The 18,891-nt window shown below is 35.2% G+C and overlaps 1 protein-coding gene across 1 annotated transcript; it reads left to right on the top strand.

Annotated features, from left to right (window-relative positions):
* Positions 1-7,737: 7,737 nt before the first annotated feature.
* Positions 7,738-18,504, top strand: slc35d1a (solute carrier family 35 member D1a). Its single transcript, XM_065272668.2, has 12 exons — positions 7,738-7,952; positions 8,471-8,504; positions 8,596-8,682; positions 8,974-9,041; positions 9,148-9,219; positions 9,342-9,410; positions 11,508-11,610; positions 13,481-13,573; positions 14,599-14,666; positions 16,724-16,802; positions 16,887-16,969; positions 17,061-18,504. The coding sequence occupies exons 1-12, from the start codon at positions 7,843-7,845 to the stop codon at positions 17,167-17,169; spliced, it is 975 nt and encodes a 324-aa protein (XP_065128740.1). The 5' UTR covers positions 7,738-7,842; the 3' UTR covers positions 17,170-18,504.
* The last annotated feature ends 387 nt before the right edge of the window (positions 18,505-18,891 follow it).

Raw genomic sequence — 18,891 nt, 5'->3', positions numbered from 1 at the left:
ATTTGTACTCTTCATGAATTGGTTGTGATATTTTGATAATACAACATTTAGGTTTTTCAAAAGCTTGTTTTGCAAGTTGATATTAATTAACATACACTGTAAAAAAAATCAGTAGAAATTACAATGTTATTGCAGCTGGGTTGCCGGTAATTTACCGTAGATTTACATTTATGTTATTTACTGGCAAGAGTTTGTTCAAAGTTAAATAAATTTTAAATATTAACAAGTCTTTATCTTTACAGAATAAAACTATACAATAACAGCCTCATGCAAAGCATTCTGGGAACCAGAAATCATCATCAACCTTTTTCTGTTTTTTGCTTCAGATTTTGTTTCCCAGAATGTTTTGCTTGATGCTGTTTTTTTAGTTTTACTCTGTAAAGACAAAGACTTGTAAATGTTTAATGTTCATTTAACTTTGAACAAAATATGGCCAGTAAAAAACATAAATATAAATCTACGGTATTTTACCGGCAACCCAGCTGCAATTTCTACGGAATTTTTTTACAGTGTAACACTTACAATAAGATTGTATTTGTTTTGTATTAGTTTTAGTTTTAGATATCACGAACTAGTATAGTTAGCATTTATTCATCTTTGTTAGAAAATTCTTCATTTACAAACCTGTATAAAATAAATCAGGAAACAGAAGCACCATTGATTTCTATATTAAGAAAAAAATGGAAGTAAATGGTGCTCAAAAACGGTCTTGTTACAAACATTGCTCAAAATATCTTACTTTGTTTTTAGCAGAACAAAGAAAGTTTTGTAACAACATGAGGGTGAGTAAATGACAGAATTGTATTTTTGGGTGAACTATCCCTTTTTTTAATAATGTATTGGTAAATCTGAAATGAACATGAACTTAGAATAATAAATGCAGTATTGTTTATTGTTAGCTAGTGCATTAACTAATGTTAAAAAATATAACCTTATTGTAAAGTGGTACCACATACTGTATCTATATCTTTAGGATATAAAATACTTTCCTTTTTGTGATTTCAAAGAGATAGATAAGATACTTTAGGGTATTTCTAAAATGATTTACTCAAACAAATGTAGCAAAAACATCTTGACAGCAATTACTCATATCCCGTGTCATTTTTTTACTTCAAAGCAAGCTTGAAACTTTTAATCTATGCATATTTTCATATCTTTAAAACCCCACTATTTCAAGACCTCTTAAATGCTGACATATGACTTTCATAACACCTTGATAAAAAGAACTTCTTTTTTAAAGATGTTATTTAATCATGTCTCTGACCTGATTATGCAACATAACTAGATCACGTGTGTGCACCGTGTGGTCTTTTGACCTCAATTTCATTTAGGAAAACAGTTAGCACCTGCATAACTGATATGCAAATAAAAAAGGTTATTCAAAATAACTTAAGGCTGTTCTCAAATAAGACAATAAACTATTGCATTGAGTATTTAAAGCTTTTTTAAAGTTTTATATAAAATCACAGACAGAGTTTAGATTGAGCCAGGATTAGGTCTCAGTTGTTTTAGGAAATTTAAGTAGTTTTTACAAACATAAGGGTGAGTGAGGCACAAACTGACGCACGGTTAATGGTAACATGGCTACTTTACATATTTCTAAAGGGCCAAGTAATCTGTGTTTCATTTGTAGCATGTGTGTGTTGATTGTGTAAGAAAGGTTAATCTAACTTCCCTACTTCACAAAAAAACATCACTATACAGTATGCATCCTGTGACAAAACAGTGGCACTGATATATTTAAAGATATGTCAGTGCAAGCTGTTTTCAGTTCAGCTAATTCAAGCATGCCATTGAATCTGGCACTAGTCCGCGAAACTGCCCTTAAAGGGGACATATCATGAAAATCTGACTTTTTCCATGTTTAAGTGCTATAATTGGGTCCCCAGTGCTTCTATTAACCTAGAAAATGTGAAAAAGATTAACCCAGTAACTTAGCTTTGGTAAACCATTCACTGCAAGCATGTGAAAAAATGGTTAATTGAAATTTGGCTCCCCTTGTGATGTCAGAAGGGGATAATACTGCCTCTTAATCTGCACTATCCAACCACGGCACTGGCATTTGGTGCAGATATCAGCTCATCTGCATTTTAGAGGACACACCCAAAACGGCACATTTTTGCTCACACCTACAAAGTGGCAATTTTTATATGTGAAAATAAATTATCTATATGGTATTTTGAGCTAAAACTTCACATGGACACCAAAGATATATTGTACATCTTAAAAAAATCTTGTAAAATGTCCCCTTTAATCTTAGGTTTAACTGCAGAAATGTCTACTAGGCAACAGTTTTCTGTGGCCATCTGAAAATGTTGTAACATCTAAATTAAATGCCTTTAGTTCAATCTAAATATTATTTAGTTACAATTGGAACTTACTCACATCTGATACCATTATTTCCCATCTTGGAGTCTCCAGGGACATGGTTGGGAAAAACTGAGGTATGTGTTAGTTGTAAATAAACATGTTAATACTTTTGATATAATGTATCGATTAGCTAATGCAGCCACAAACTAAACGATAAATAGTACTGTTTATAAATACCTTTTTATTTTTTATTATTATTTTTTATTAGTTACATTTATAAAAAAAATTCTGTAGATTTGTATGAATTATATGAATTATACAATAAATGTGATAAGACACAAATAAGCGAACCAACTCTGACTACTGAAAAGGGGCGTTGTCTGATCAGTTGCGCTGTTGCTATAGTAACGCATTAACAGTTGAAGCAAGCAAGTGCAGTGGAGTTCAAGTTGATAGTTTTAAAGTGGATGCATTTTGAAGGACTGTAACCAAGCTCTGCAGAATGAAAAGCTTCCCAGCAGTTCGGAAAAAGACTGAGGAGTCCCTGTCATAAATTCTGTCATACGTACAGTTGGCTACTCTAAAGAGAGAAATAGCGTGTTAAAATTACAAGCGTCTGGCTAATTCTGTAGTCAAATTAGCAGCGATGTAACATTCCTACACAAAAGTTAGCATTATTATTTTTATTTAAAAAAAATTGCCGTTTGCGTGCTTGCCAAAAGTGTAGAGATGACAACAAGGCTACTAGAATCATTTAATGTTTTGGGCAGACACTCCAAAAGTGTATTTAGTAAATACGCCAGGGTGAGTAAACGCCATTCTAGTCTATTGTCTTACGTACTGTAAAGCATTTATGTATAATATATGAATATACAATACTTTCATTTGTTACTAGGTAAACCATTTAACATCAGTTCTTGAGTCGGACTTTCTGAATGAAGTACCAATCTCTAAATCCAAAACTGAAATAGCCTTTGTCAGTAAAGACACATATCTGAGGTAACGTTATAACAATCATCTACAGCTCAACATTGTGTCATATATATATATATATATATATATATATATATATATATATATATATATATATATATATATATATATATATATATATATATTTCAACAGTCTTACCTATTTGCATATCTAAATCATATTTGTTTTACATTAGTCCACCAACGAAAGTTGCTCCTGTGGTCGGCATGAAGGCCATTAGTAGCAAAGTCAGCATTCGGCCTTTCACAAGCCCTGAGGACCTGGCCTTGAGGAGATCAACTAATGGTGAGTCCTTCATTAAATTATCTTCTGCTACAAAAGGACTAAATATGCAGTTCATTAGACCAAATGTGACTAATATCACCAAATATTAGGATATTATGGAAGTTATGTTTGTGTGCCACACATACATTTATTTCAAAGTTAGTTTTCCAAAGTTTTGCTGCTATGAAAATAATAATCTTACTGTTGTTACTGACAGGATATGAGATTTTTTTATTTTCTGAGCACTATAATTTTATATTACTGTTTACAGTGAAGAAGGACAAAGTGGGTTTCATGACAACAACCTTAAAGAAGCCCCTTCGACCTTCTGAACCCACCATTCATAGGATGAAGTGGTCAAAAGAGGTGTTGTATCATATGCAGTGAGACATCATCATTTAATCTCTTATTTACTCTAACCACTGAAGAAAACACTTCAAATCTACATTTAGCTGAAAATATATATAAACTATAAACTATGAAATGCCCTTTTTTCTGAGTGTGTTATTCTTTTTGTTTATTAATTTATTCAAACAAAATTGTTAATTATCACAAATGCAATGACTTATAAAATAATTAAAACATTATAAAATTGGGGGCAGTACATTCGCATAAAAGGTTACCATTTACAACATTTCAGTAAAGTGTCAGAAATAATCAGATAGTGACCGTTGAAAGGTCGGCACTGACTCATACTGAACTTTTTTTTGTGTGACTGTGGAAATTTTTCTTAGGTGAAGAAGATGCCTCCACTAGATATCATGAGCAAGGCCACCAGCACGGCTTTGGTGGGTGGTGCACTTTATCACACTAAAACATCTCAGTGGTGCTCAAGCCAATCTAATAATAGTGGGAAAATGGTCCTCAGTGAAATGAAAGGTGAGCTGGATACTTGTAATTTTATATAAAATAAAGATATTCTTATTTGTATGTATATACAATGTGCTTTTAGGAGAGTATGAGCCCTTTATATTACCTGGTTCTACTGGAGAAGCCATTGCTCAGCAGCTCCATTTGGGAAATGTGTTCAGAATTGGCACCAATGAGCCTTACAAAAGGTGATAAATAAACTTTTTCAAATTTTCCACTTGAGCACCAACTTAATTTGAGTTGTAAAATAAGACATCATCCTCCTTTATCTCAAATCAGCTAGAATGATTTTTCTCTCTACTTTTACATGTTCTTCTTTCAGGGCTAAAAACAGTCATATTGAAAAGAGCATTAATGATGATTTCGTTCCTGAGCCCGTTCCACTTTGCTTCGATGATGAGCTGGAGAGAAAGAATGTGAAAGTTCTCACCGCTAGATCTCCCACTGTTTACAAAGATCTGCCAGTAAACACTTAAACTTTATATTTACTTCTGCATATGTGAATGACCCTGTTATACAAACTGAACTCAATGCTCTAATGTACTTCCTGATTTCGCAGATAGTCAGTGAGACATACCCTTTGATATCTGACCAGAATCAGTACGAGCCCTTCAAAAGCCCAGGATTGCACACTCTGGATATGCAAAAGAGCCTGATTCAGAATCCTGATTCAGTCTTGAACTTAAAAGTCGGCATCACAAGAATCTCACCTTCCCTGCGGAAAGCGTCTACGGTACAGAGTCTGAGAAGAAGTCAGAGAGGTCCACAGAGCTGCCCTCGGACTGGGCATAAAACAAAGAGTATCCATAGTGTACATGTTCTCTCAGCTGATGGAAATGTTGTAAAAAATGCCAGTGAGGGTCCTCTTTTCATCCGTTGCCATGATGCTATACCTTCATCAAGGGCGTTTACAAACACCAGCAAAAGTCCAGCAGTTCCTTTACCCATGCCAAGACAGAGAAGTATTGCACAAAACCCTGTTGGTCTGGTGGTCAATGGCATTAACCCCAGCCAAAATGCTGAGAGAAGTCCATCAGGCAATCTCAAAACAATATATAAAATGACTAAAGGGAAGTTGCAAGCAGCACAATCACAAGGACGTGTAGCCACACAAAATGGAATGGATTTCATAGTCATCTCCAAACCGCTACAAAGTGGTCAAAATCGTGACTTTGTTGCCAAGCAACGCTGTCAAAAGGAATTTTTGTCCACAATACAGGATAATATATCACATAACTACGAAATGTCACAAGTTCTAGATGATGAGAAGTTGGGGTTGAATGTGGAGAGCTTTTCTGTGTCCAGACCAAACAGCTCTGTAGACCACCCATACCAAGATGGAGCAGAAGCACTTGAAATAAGCACACTGGCTGATCCCCACTCAGTGAATACAATGGATGAGGGTAACACGTGTTTAGAGACCATGGGTTTAGCAAATGACAGTGAAACTTCAGAAGGGAACTGTTACTTGCTGTGGTCACAAGCAATAAACATCCCAACAGCTGGTTGTGACTAAAAATGTCAAACGTATGTTTTTTTCTTTCAAGAGACTTCAATAAAATGATCTTGGTGCGTTTGAAACAGTATTGCATGTCACTTGTGTGCTTTACGTGGGTTCCCAGCAAACACAGAACGTTCCCCTAATGTTAGTTTTTGGTTATCTTTTGGTAATTTTTTGGAAACCAAATATTAACGTTCTGGGAACGTTCTTTTTAGGGTTTTTTTAACCATAAAATAACATTCCCATGACGTTGCAGGGTGGTAAATGATCTAAATAATCTAAAAATAATTTATACCGAACGTTCTCTAATGGTTTTTTTTGGTTATTTTTGGAACCCTAAAATAACGTTCCCATAAGATTGCAGTGTGGTTATTTTAAAATAACGTAAAAATAATTTATACAGAACGTTCTCTAATGGTTATTTTATTTTTATTTAATTTTTTAACCATAAAATAACGTTCCCAAAACGTTTTAGGGTGGTTATTTTTAAAATATTCTAAAAATAACTTATACAGAACATTCTCTAATGGTAATTTTTTTGGAAGGGTACTAGTTAACGGTACTAGTCAAGCTTTCTCAAATAGTGTGTTTTTTTTTTTTGAGGAAATGAAGTGAAAGGCAAGCATAATTAAGTGAAATGATGTCGACATGACAGCTCAAATATTAGGCTAAAAGCTTACTGTACCATCACGAATCAGGAGGGTAAGGTATAGAGATAGCTTAAAAATAATTTTAATGTGCTTACTAAATAACAGATTTTTGTTCTTTTTTAACCAAAAAGATGCCGCTTTATATAATGAGTTTTATAGAGGGGTTGCAAGTTTACAAACATTGCAGGGTGCGCGCGCAACCAAGGGGCAGAAAGACCGATTGGTGAGCTGATCTGCTACTGCAACAACCTTAATTATTGAAGCGTTCTTTAATGTTTGTACATAAATAAGACTTGATTTTAGTTGTATCTGTTTTTCTGTCTTTATTTTTGCAGTGTTACTGTGATACATGTATGAATTATAATTTTATAATTATAATGCTAGTAACGTAATAGTCGCATCTACTGGTATGTTAACATCAGGCACCCAGCACTGACTCTGTTGGTACTATTTTCCACGCAAAAATTCCTTGGCATTTTGACTTACAGACACCGCTACTAGCATACAACACAATGCACGTCTCTTCTTTCTGCCCCTCGGTTGCGCGCGCAACCAGTTAGTGACGTCGCCGTGCAACCCGTCTATACAGAGCTGAAGATCTATAATAGTACAAGTCGTGCGTGCAGCTGCCACAGGTGGGCGACAGAGAGCAACATCTTTTTCACATACAAAGAAGGGCGAGTTCCAATAAGCGCACTTCGAAGGGGACGGCACGCGAAGGATCTTTTTTCTTCTAACGTTTATTTCTTTGTAAAGTGTTTGCTTTTGCAATGTCAAGATCATTTTTACCATGCCAGTAAAGCCATTTTGAATCTTGGATTATCCAAAAGTCTGCTCGACTTCATGCTACGCTGCGCAGACCGACATCAAAGTACCGCGAGAACAACGATAAGTTACAGCTTTCAAACAGCTCTCGCGGTACTTTGGTGTCATGTGCTGCTCAGTCTGCGCAGCGCTGCATACATTTTTGAACACAACTAATGTAACGTTGTTTTTAATAACTCCCTTCCCTAATTGTGTTTTAAACGGCTATATTATGAGTCTAAATGTATCTTTTATCCAGATCAAGGGCTCTACCCTACAAAGTGAATAACATATAGGGATGCTCACTTCTGATTGGAATTTGCCCGAAATGTCGTCACAGTTTACGTTGCTCAGTAAACATGGCGGAAGTTCAGAGGCGTCAACGTGGGGAGGAAGAAAGGAGCTGTGTCCAAATGAAGCAATCTGAGTAGAGGAATGAAGCGGTTGGGATGGCGGATCAGACGTTAACGGTACTAGTGAAGCTTTTGGCCGCTGGTTTTTACGGAATCAGCTCTTTTCTCATAGTTGTTGTGAATAAGAGCGTGCTGACCAATTACAGGTAAGAGGACTTCACTGAAGTTGACTAAAGTGCTTGGCTGTCTGGTTAGATGAAGAATAGTTGCAACTTAAGTTTGCGGCACTCTGGTTGGGTAACGTTAGGGGCTGGTATTTTTAGCGGTTTGTTTGGTACTGTTTCAACATGTAGCCTAGTAGATGATTGTTTTACCAAACCTGACTAAAAAGTAATGTGGTAATAACTTACCCATGTAATAATGATTTTGGGTACCACTGTGATACCATGGTATGCTTTGATCCATTACCATGTAAATGAGTCAATGACAAGACATGCATATTTTTGTGCCCGTAACTGTCCACAAAAGTTAGCAGCTTGACAACTGTTAAAATTATTAACAATTGATAAGAAGAAACTTTGGCATTACTTTAATAGTGTCAATCAGTATAAAAGTAATGAATGCAGTTCACATTTGCGCAACAAGTTTGTGTAATGTAAAAAATGTAATGCAGTAACTGTTAAAAAAGATTTGATCTTTGCTAAAGTGCAGTTTTTTCATACAGGTTCCCCTCCTCAATATGTGTTGGCATTGGTCAGGTGGGTGATTGAAAAATGTTTTATCAGACTTTTATTTGAATTTTCATGCTGTATAGAGCACCATGTAGACATATTTGACATTCCTGTGCAGATGCTGGCAACAGTTGTTGTTTTACGGGTGGGAAAGGCCCTCCGGGTGATCACCTTTCCAGGATTTGATAGTAGCATACCCAGGAAGGTAAGAAGTCCTGGTTTAAACTAGAGATTTTAGGAAATGTTACATTTGTAGGCAGCTTTTCCATATTATCACATGTTTCTCACCCAGTCTAAATAAACTTTTTAGTTTGTTTATATTGCATGCATATACATTTTTTTTTAGCCATAGCACACACCTGTTCTAGGTCAACTTTGAAAGTCTTTTCTTTTAATTGACATGGGACCATAATGCTGCTTTGTAAAGGTAATTCATTTGGGGTTATTGATTCACTTGGTTGCATAATATATCTATTGTACTTCCTTGTATTTGCAGACATTTCCTCTACCTCTTCTATATGTAGGGAATCAAATAACAGGACTTTTTGGAACAAAAAGGCTCAAGTATGATTCACTTCCTAACAGCAACACTTCCTAGTTTTTTTATAAAAAAGTTGAAGAAATCGATTTTGTGCATTAACATCTAATAACTTGTATTTATTTCCTTTAGCCTGCCAATGTTTACAGTATTGAGGAGGTTTTCTATTTTATTTACTATGCTTGCAGAGGGTTTTTTGTTGAAGTAAGTTCAAGTTCACATATTACCATGGCAATGTTCCAGATTACTTTGTAACTGATTTACGTATTTGATTTAGCTGATAAGAATCATAATATCAATCAGTGTTATTGTTCCTTTTTTGACAGGAAGAAATTCTCCCGACCAGTTCAGCTCACAGTATTTACTATGATAATTGGAGCCTTTGTTGCCGCAAGGTAAATGTTTGGAAAGACATGCACATTTTACAAGCTTTAACAGTGATTCATTATTTCACCAGCACAGTTTAACCATATGTAAGCAATAAGGTACAAGAGGCTGTGCTGTATTGTGGAAGTCACGGCTTTAAGGCGTTGTTAGGGCTGACACAAAGTGGAGGGCCTGCAGTCCCTTCAGCCGTGATTTATTAACAATACAGCATGAGCCTTGAGTATCTTTTTAAATGGTTGCCACACAATACAAATAATCTAACTAAATGAAAATTAGAAATGTTGCTTAAACTGAGGTTTAAGGCGGAAAAATAAGTAAGTAAAAAAATGCACAAACATGCAAATACTTGCTAAAGTTTGACCCGCTGTCTCTCCATGGAGTGCTGAAATGTCAATCACGTATCCATAAAATGATTAAGGGTTATTCTCTTAAAAATATATAGGGGCGGTTTTGCGGACAAGGATTAGACTAGTCCTAGACTAAAATAAATCTGAGATTTGTCTAAACTGAAAACAGCTTGCACAAATACATCAGTGCCCTTTGTTTTGCCTTAAAATGCACACAAGTAATGTTTTTACTTTTAGTAAGGCATTGTTTGTTTAACCTAGTTATATTTCATAATTGAACTAAGGCCTAGTCCTGGTTTAAGCTAATCCCTGTTTGGGAAACCACCCCATAATGTTATTCTCTTCATAATCAGGTCCATTCAGTGAAAGCTCATTTATTTTACATTATCAAAGACCCAAGGCCACAAATTTAAGTCTTGACCTGGACCAACCCGATCTTTAGTCCTAAAAGCTTTAGGCTTGAACCAACTCTGGTTGAACATCTGGTTTTCGTTTCCAGGTGGACTCGTGAAGACTTTTACTTTAAGCCCTAACAGACGAGCAACTGCTTTTTGACGTTGTCTTTGGATATTTCATACATTTGCAATTTTTTGTGAAATGTAAATAATGGTTGATAAATGTCTGTTTGCCTGAAAACCGTTTTTTTTTAACAAAATTTGGAACACAATTTATACAAAAATATGTATGAAAACGGCTCAACGTCAGATTTCTTGTGCCAACCTTATTTGACCATTTTTTGTGACGTCATCACGCACACCATTTTATCGATAAAAGGGCATCTAAATGAAAACAGACTGGAGACAGCAAATTTTGCAAACTTTTTTTTAAGCATATTCACTTTGTCGATAACAAACTGCGGAAAAATTTGATGAAAACATGGCTAGTGCAACATTGAAGTAAAATCATTAAATTAATCTTCCACTGGAAAAAATTGTTCCTGAGCAACACAATTGCTGCATTTGAAATTAAGTAGTGTAAAAGTACGTACTGAATTAGATGAACTAACTAGTGCTTTATCGTCCATACAGTACATTCTATCTAGTATGTGTGGGTGCGGTATAAATACATATTGAATACGCCATGTTTTAATTGTCGTGTGACCCATATGTACACTTAGTTTTGGTTTAATCGGATCAACCGTGACCATAATGTACATACGAATAGTTTAAAAATTAAAAGTCACATTCACAAGGAATACATTTCTCTGTATCTAAGATTTGCCTGGTTTAGGTGTTTTTTTATGTTAACTTTTATGATTAGGCGGCTCCTCAGCTTGCATGGCCTTAAGGGATAGTAAAGTGACCATTAAATGCACACTTAAAAATCTAGCCGGAAGAAGTATGGCCTTGTCAGCGAATGTTTCTTTTTCACATGTTTACGTTACTAAGGGTGCAACACAGTAATATACAGAATCATTGCTGTGCCTTATCGTAAATAAAACACAGCTATTGACCAATCAGAGTCTTGACTGAAATTAATCATTTTATAGAGTGAACAAAGATAGCTTTGTCTTTAATTCAATATTATCAGGGTAAATACACCAACCACTTGTTGTAAAAGGCCGGTGTTTACAATGTAATGTTACTTGTAAGGTTTCCCCTACACTAAAAAGTCGCTCATATATTTACTACCAAACCTTGTAAAGATACCGTGCTGCAATAACAACTTATAATGCATCATATATGGAAGGATTCTTTTTTAACTGTGCACACATGTGTAATAACAAATGTTTAATTGATGCCCTTATGTTTTGTTTAGTGCTGATCTGGCCTTTGATCTGCAAGGATATGTCTTCATTTTAATGAACGATGTTTTCACTGCTGCCAATGGAGCGTTTGTGAAACAGAAACTTGACTCTAAGGTAAGGAACATTTACGATAGAGATTCCTAAAGGAAACCCAGGGGGCTTTCCTGTGAGTGTGTAGTCATTAACTTGCAAAAAACTCTTCCTCATGCTCACTTAAAGCACTTTTATGCAGTTCTTGTACTGGTCTGTATTTAAATCACTGGTAATATGCTAGTTTTATATATTGAAAAAGTGGTTACAGTCTGTGTTCCTGTTTATTTGATCTAGCAGACAGCATAAGTGGTTCTCAAATGGTTTTGCACTGAACTGAACTAGGATATTTCATTGAACATTACCACATTACAACACATTATAAGTGGTGACCCAAACAGTACCAAACTTACCAAACTAAAATAATTTATTATATAAAGTTACCTAGCAATAAATATTACTAAAGTCTGTATAGTTATTTCTGCAACATAAAATACTTTCTAAATGCCATTTTGAATCTTAGTTTAAAGCTTAACCAATCATTGACCGTATATAACACATGGGGGTGATGTCCTGGACAGGGATTATCTTAAACCAGTTAAGTTTAATTAGGAAATATAACTAGTTTTAACAAACATGCCTTACTAAAAACATTACTTGTGTGCATTTTGAGGCAAAACAAAGTGTACTGATGTATTTTAAGATATGTGATTACAAGTTGTTTTCAGTTTGGATAGCTCTTACATCTATTTTAGTCTAGGACTAGTCTAATTCATGTCTGAGAAACCACCCCATGGTGATTTTCATGAACCTTGTGCATCCTTGCTGCAACATAAATTGTTTATCATGTATTTGTGACGTACTTCTGTTCCTTCCTTTTGTTATCATATTCATGCAGATTTACATTATTTGCCTACATTTGACATTGAATCAGAACAAATTCAAGTTATTATCATTATTTAAATTCCTGGAGTGCAAGACTGCTATTTTGAGTGTTTTTTGCATTGCCCAAATTATTTGGATTAGAAGGTCACATTTGTTCTATTCATGTGCATTCTGATAAAGATCCATCTTAGTAGTTTTAAAGGAAAACCCCACCATTTTTTTTATATTTTACTATGTTCTTACCTCAACTTAGACAAATGTATACATACCTATCTTTTTTCAATGCGAGCACCTAATCTTTGTACAGTGCATCATGAATGTGTTAGCATTTAGCCTAGCCCCATTCATTCCTTAGGATCCAAACAGGGAGGATTTTAGAAGCCACCAAACACTTCCACGTTTTCCCTATTTAAAGACTGTTACATGAGTAGTTACACGAGTAATCATGGTGGCACAAAATAAAACTTGGTGATTTTTTTTTTAAGGATAAAAAATGAGAACAACATTGTATCGCGGAAGAGCACTTAGTCTGCAGCACTTCGACCTTGGCACGCAGTAACATCATCACTCCTGGCTACTCCCCCTCTCGCTTTAAACGTCCGTCAATATTACATACTTACTTGTGTAACTACTCATGTGACAGTCTTTAAATATGGAAAACATGTGTTTGGTGGGTTCTAAATTCATTCCTGTTTGGATTCTAAGGAATGAATAGGGCTAGGCTAAATGCTAACACATTTATGTTGAGGTGCGAACATAGTAAAATATTAAAAAAACGTGTTTTCCTTTAAGACCATCACCATACATTACTTTTTGTGAATGAAAACTTGCGAACTATCCCAAAATAGATTTATCTAAAGCACCGACAACTTGAAAGATGGAAGTCACACTGGTACAACCTGTTAGAGATTATGCTCAATCCTTGAAGCAAGAACTTTGCCTTCCCATAGTTGCTGGCATGCCAGCTGGTTTACTATCAGCAAGAGAGCAGTTAGTGTAGAGAGACTAGTAGGGCAGTATGACTATTTTGTACCCGATTAATCTCTCGTCTTGTTTTTCTGACCTATAGGAGCTGGGCAAATACGGTCTCCTCTATTACAATGCTTTATTTATGATCCTCCCAACACTGCTTTTGGCCCATGTCACCGGAGACATGGATAAGGTAAGAGCGTTTTTATGCAGAATGACTTTCAGGACACATACTAGAAAACGCTTGTCGGTATATGGTGCCATTATATAGTTTCTTTAAGAAACTATACTTGACTGTCAACTCTGTCATACATTTTCTAAATGGAAAAGCTAAGCGGGCTTATTATTATTATATTTAGAATCCAATATGATATTTTAGTACAAGACTAAGTAGTAATATGCGGTTATAAATGAGATGTTGCTGCATACCAGATCTGAAATTACCCAAGGATATGAGTCAGTCCTAAGTGGTCTATCTTTCAGCAAGACCTTATATCCATAGAAGATCTGGCAACGACACATACCATCTGCTCAGCTGCAGTAAGCCTGCACACACCTTTAGCCGATTGGAACGACTGTGTTATGAATCCTCTTAAAATCTTAGCCTGCCTGTTCTTGCCTAAATGTTATTTTGGTGTGAAAAAAAGAGATTCTGCAGAGAGGAAAAAATCTGCGCTACATCCTGGTCTTTGTAAAAGCAACATGAGCACAAGGCTCGGTTGTTTGGAGGGTTAGGTTGACAGGGCCCTGCTCCATGAATGCTTCATTTTATTTAGCTTGGTATGTTCACAGCAAGGCCCCGGTTTATGTGGCAGGCGCTGCTCCAGGAATCATTGAGGACAGGAGCCAGTGTGTCTCCTGCACAAAGCTGCCATTGTACAGGACAGTAACTAGTAGGGTGCGCGTAGAGACTTATGAACTTACGGTTCTTGTTAGGCGAGTTCTTTAATTTTTAGACACGTGGATTATAGTTTTCGTCTATTAAGTAAAAACATGTTTAATTCTTATCTCTTTATTAAGATGTCACAAATGCCTCAAGTTGTGACATTTTGACTAAAAGTATTCCCCTGTTCAACCAGTTTAGTAACTGATTATTATTATATAGGGTAAAGCTTAGGTAATTACATATATATGGTGTAATTGCTTGGTTGTTTGATCTTTTAACTGGGTAATTGTTGCGTTTTCCTTGACTTTTCTCCCTCCTCTTTTTCCCTTTAGGCATTTGATTATGAAGGTTGGTCAGACAAGCTGTTTTTAAGCCAATTTGTCCTTTCTTGTATAATGGGGTGAGTTGAAATTGAAACTAAAGGGTAAATATGAAGGGCTCAGATGCAAAACCCTCTTAAGTGCGTCTGATATGTTTTCTTGTAAATGAGCAATTTTATAAGGCTCTTATGGTTAGGTTCAGTAATTTTACTTTTATGTCACTGAAATAGTTTTTAGTCATTAATTGAAATGCCTTATTTTTCATTTCATTGGTATTTAACAAAATTTGACTGTATTTAACTGCAAAACCCCCTCCAAGTACACAAATAAATGTAAAAGGCTGAAAAATTCAATAGATTAATGTATTAGGAAAATCTTTTTTTACGTCAGGTAACGTCACCTGCACCTTGACATACTCGTGCCACTGTTTATCCAATTCTTCTAATGTGCTCTTAGAGGACTTTGCTGAAAAATTATAGTGGCATTTAACAGATTCTGCCAACAGATCAGTATTTCTAAATGCCGTGAGACTGGGATTAAGCAGATCTAAAGCAAAATTATTTGATGAACGTGTAATAAGTAAGGTGTAATGTATAGGCAACCAGTTATTATCACAGAAATAAGCCACGACAGTGAAGGGGTTTATTTCACTGTTTGTTTTAATCATTTGTAAATATAGGCCTGGTTTCACAGAAAAGGCTTAGCTAAATCCAGGACTAGGCCTTAGTTAAATAAAGATGTTTTAAACTGTATCTGTCAAAATTATTTGCAGCATCCTGGTTACCGTGTAAATGTTGCAAATGTTGCGACTGGCCAATCAGAATCAAGCATTCCAACGAGCCGTGTAATATGTGCAGAGAGCATTGAAATAGGTGGCATTTGGTGGCTTTTGCATCTGAGCTCTTCATATCGATATTGAATGTTTTTACATGTTTATATTCTTATATATAGAGGCACCGATATATGTCGACCAATAATTGGTATTGGTCTGTATTTTTACTACTGTGTATTGTCCGATGGTTTAAAAACAACCGATAGTCTTGGCGGCTAATATATATTGGTATATCCGGTACACACTGCATATTAATTCGGTTGTCACTTCACCTTTTAATGCTTAATCCTGTTCTGTACACACAGTTTAGTAATTCACCGGACTGACAACCGCATTCTACAACCGAATTAATTCCCGCAAAATGCAGGTAGTGACAACCCCATTTACAGAAACTCTGCGTAGTGTGTACATAACTTAACTGAACAATTAATAGTTTATAAAGTGTTTAAACGTGCAACATGGACATGACAGGTCTCTTTTCTGAAAAAAATAAATGCCTAGAAATTCTTCTGTATGTGCGGTGCAGAAAGTGACAGAGGCACAAGCGTTTGCTGACTAGTGTTGCCAGATCTTGCACACAAATAAAATGGCGAACAAGAAAAATCAAATAATAAACCAAGAAGAAATCCAAATGCTTAACCTTAAAGATCAAAATATTGAGACCGGCACCCTCACACTTTAATAACACCAAAAACTTAATGTGCCAAAAGCCACAAACGGTATGTAAGTGCAAAAAAGACGAGGACCTGGCAACACTGCAAGACAGATGCGTACAATACACATACGCCAAGACTCAGGTTTATTGTGAAACATAATGCTGTTAAATTATTTTGGTAAAAGCTGTGAGTGATAAGCACGTGAGACAGCAGAACGTTGCAATGGTTATCTCTGTGTCAATCATCACAGTTTCAGGAGCGAGTCTTGTTCAAATGCGGTTGTCACTCCTTAAGTTTGCAGTGTGTACGAGGCCATTGTCAATCAAAAGAGAACAGGAAAATGCAATGAATTTGAGCTCTGTGTATAGAAATTGTAAAGAAAAGTCACTAGTTTAATGTACAATATTAATGGTCATTATATGAATGAAGAAAATGTAGTTTTCAGAATTTAGTTAATGCAAGTTAATTTAACCAGGAATAATCAGTATCGGTAGAACATTTTTATATCAGTGCATCTCTAGTGATTTATGTTATAGTGTCTCCTGCTGTATAATGATTTAAAGAAATTGTAATAAACATGAAAGAATTAAATGTTAGATATCAGATAACAGCCATGTCTTTATTCTAACTTATGTTTTCATGTTTTTAGGTTCGTTTTAATGTACTCCACTGTACTTTGCACTCAGTATAATTCTGCGCTTACTACTACCATCGTCGGCTGCCTGAAAGTAAGAATTTTTGTATCTCCAACATGCAAAATCACTGTTTATTCTTCCTTTTTTACTGTATTAATCTCTTATCTCCCTCTGCAGAATATATTAGTGACATACATTGGAATGGTGTTCGGGGGGGATTACATTTTCTCATGGACTAACTTTATTGGTCTAAACATCAGGTATGAAGTAAGCCTTTACCTAAAAGGAAAAATACGTCCTTGGATTTAGTTTTAAACCTAATGCTTTGAATATCCCTACTTGTTTTCTCAGTATTGCTGGCAGTCTGGTGTACTCGTACATTACCTTCACGGAGGAGCAGACTATCAAACCGAGTGAGAATGGCAACAAATTGGAGGTCAAAGGGAAAGTGTCTGTATGACCGGTGCTTCAATGCGCACAGAGCTGCCTCTGTGAGTTTTTACAAGTAGCCAATGAGGTCACCCCAGGGAGGTGGTTTTGTGAAAATGAGATGACTGTGAAGGACATGTTAAAATGTATGTAGGACTGGTTTTGTGTCCTAAAATGAACTGTTATCCCTGGGCTGCTGTTTCCCCAAATTGGGAATAATGACTGTCGTTACAGTTGACACAGCTGTTGTACTGCCTGTTGAAGAGTACTTTTAATTAGTTGGTATGAAAACTATTTATTTTTATGGGAGTTTCTTTTTTTTTAGATTTTAGTCAAATGTTTTCATTTTAATTATATAAAGGGAAATTTTTTGCTGTGAAGCTCAGATGGTTTTGCAACTGTACTGGTACGGTGTTACAACACAACTTGAAATCAAGTTTTATCATCACAAGCTGCACAAATGTTTGTTCACAGCCTGAATGATACAAGAGAAGTGTGGAAAATAGTAACGTTTGTGTGCGCAACTAATTTGACATATGATTTTAATCTTTTGATAAGAAGCTTTAAACAAGCAAGATACTGTATTTCTTTGCGTCCACCACAGTGTTATGAAGTGTTCAGTTAGACGTTTTACCTGAAATAACTGATTTTCTGATTTTTTTTTGTTGAGAAAAGTATGCAGTAACTCCATTTGTTTTGTATTGATGGAATAATGGTTTGTTTATTGTAAAGACAAATGTAGTAATTGCACTTTAACAGTTTACAAGTTTTGTCAGTTTTTTATTTGTTAGTAGTTTTTGCAAGAAGATTATATTACAAGGTACAAGAACTTTTCAGTATTTAAATTTTTCTCAAATATGGCTATGGAGAAATATATATATATAGTCAGAAAAATATCTCAGATGTTGGTCAAAAAAAAAAATCATCACAGGTTTCTCAGTTATTGCCTGTTATAAATGTTATTATATATTTGTACCAAACCAGGATGTATTTCGAGGTTCTTAAATGAATGTCTATACACATCCGTATAACTTCTAGTCTGTTGCTTGGAAATTCTCATTTTACTGATAATGTGCATTTTCAGATTTTGTTACTCTGGCACTGATATTCTTCAAAGACCTACTGTTACTGCAAATGCAACTTGTACTTATTGCTTGAATCTGTTCCTTATTTTAATTAAGTTTTGAAAAACTTACAGAACAAAACTCATTTTTTTATTCATGTCAGCAAAAGCTCAACAAAAAGTGATTGTATCAGTGAGAAACAAGTGTATTTGAACTTTAAATACCTCAACTCCATGATGTTTATATATGTTATTTTAATTATTTTCCTGATACTGTTAACCATAATAAAATAAACACTTTTTCATACTGTTATTTTTCTATATTGGATATTGCATAATGTTTAGATGTGTGCTTTTCAGCTGAGGACACAGTTGCAAACCAAAACAATCCTACAATTCTTGTCAAGGCGGGAAAAAGTGAATGGGAATTTAGCAGGAAATTTATTAGAGATGTTAAGAAAATTTGTAAAAATGTCCTTAAAAATGGAAAACCTGCTGAAACCTGAAACAGATTATTTAATATTGGTTTTAAATGTTTATATTTTTATGTAACGGTGTAAATGCTAGGAAAAAGTCTAATACAACCAAACTGTGGGCAAATTTAAAGCAACTGGACTCTTCTTATATACTACCATTTTTTTTTAATACTACTCGAATTATTATTATTTTTAAATTCGTTCAAGTGTATGG

The sequence above is a fragment of the Paramisgurnus dabryanus genome, chromosome 7 (assembly GCF_030506205.2).
Source record: "Paramisgurnus dabryanus chromosome 7, PD_genome_1.1, whole genome shotgun sequence".
NCBI classification, from domain to species: domain Eukaryota; kingdom Metazoa; phylum Chordata; class Actinopteri; order Cypriniformes; family Cobitidae; genus Paramisgurnus; species Paramisgurnus dabryanus.
Note: the sequence above shows the minus strand (reverse complement) of the source record. Positions and strands in the feature narration are given on the sequence as shown.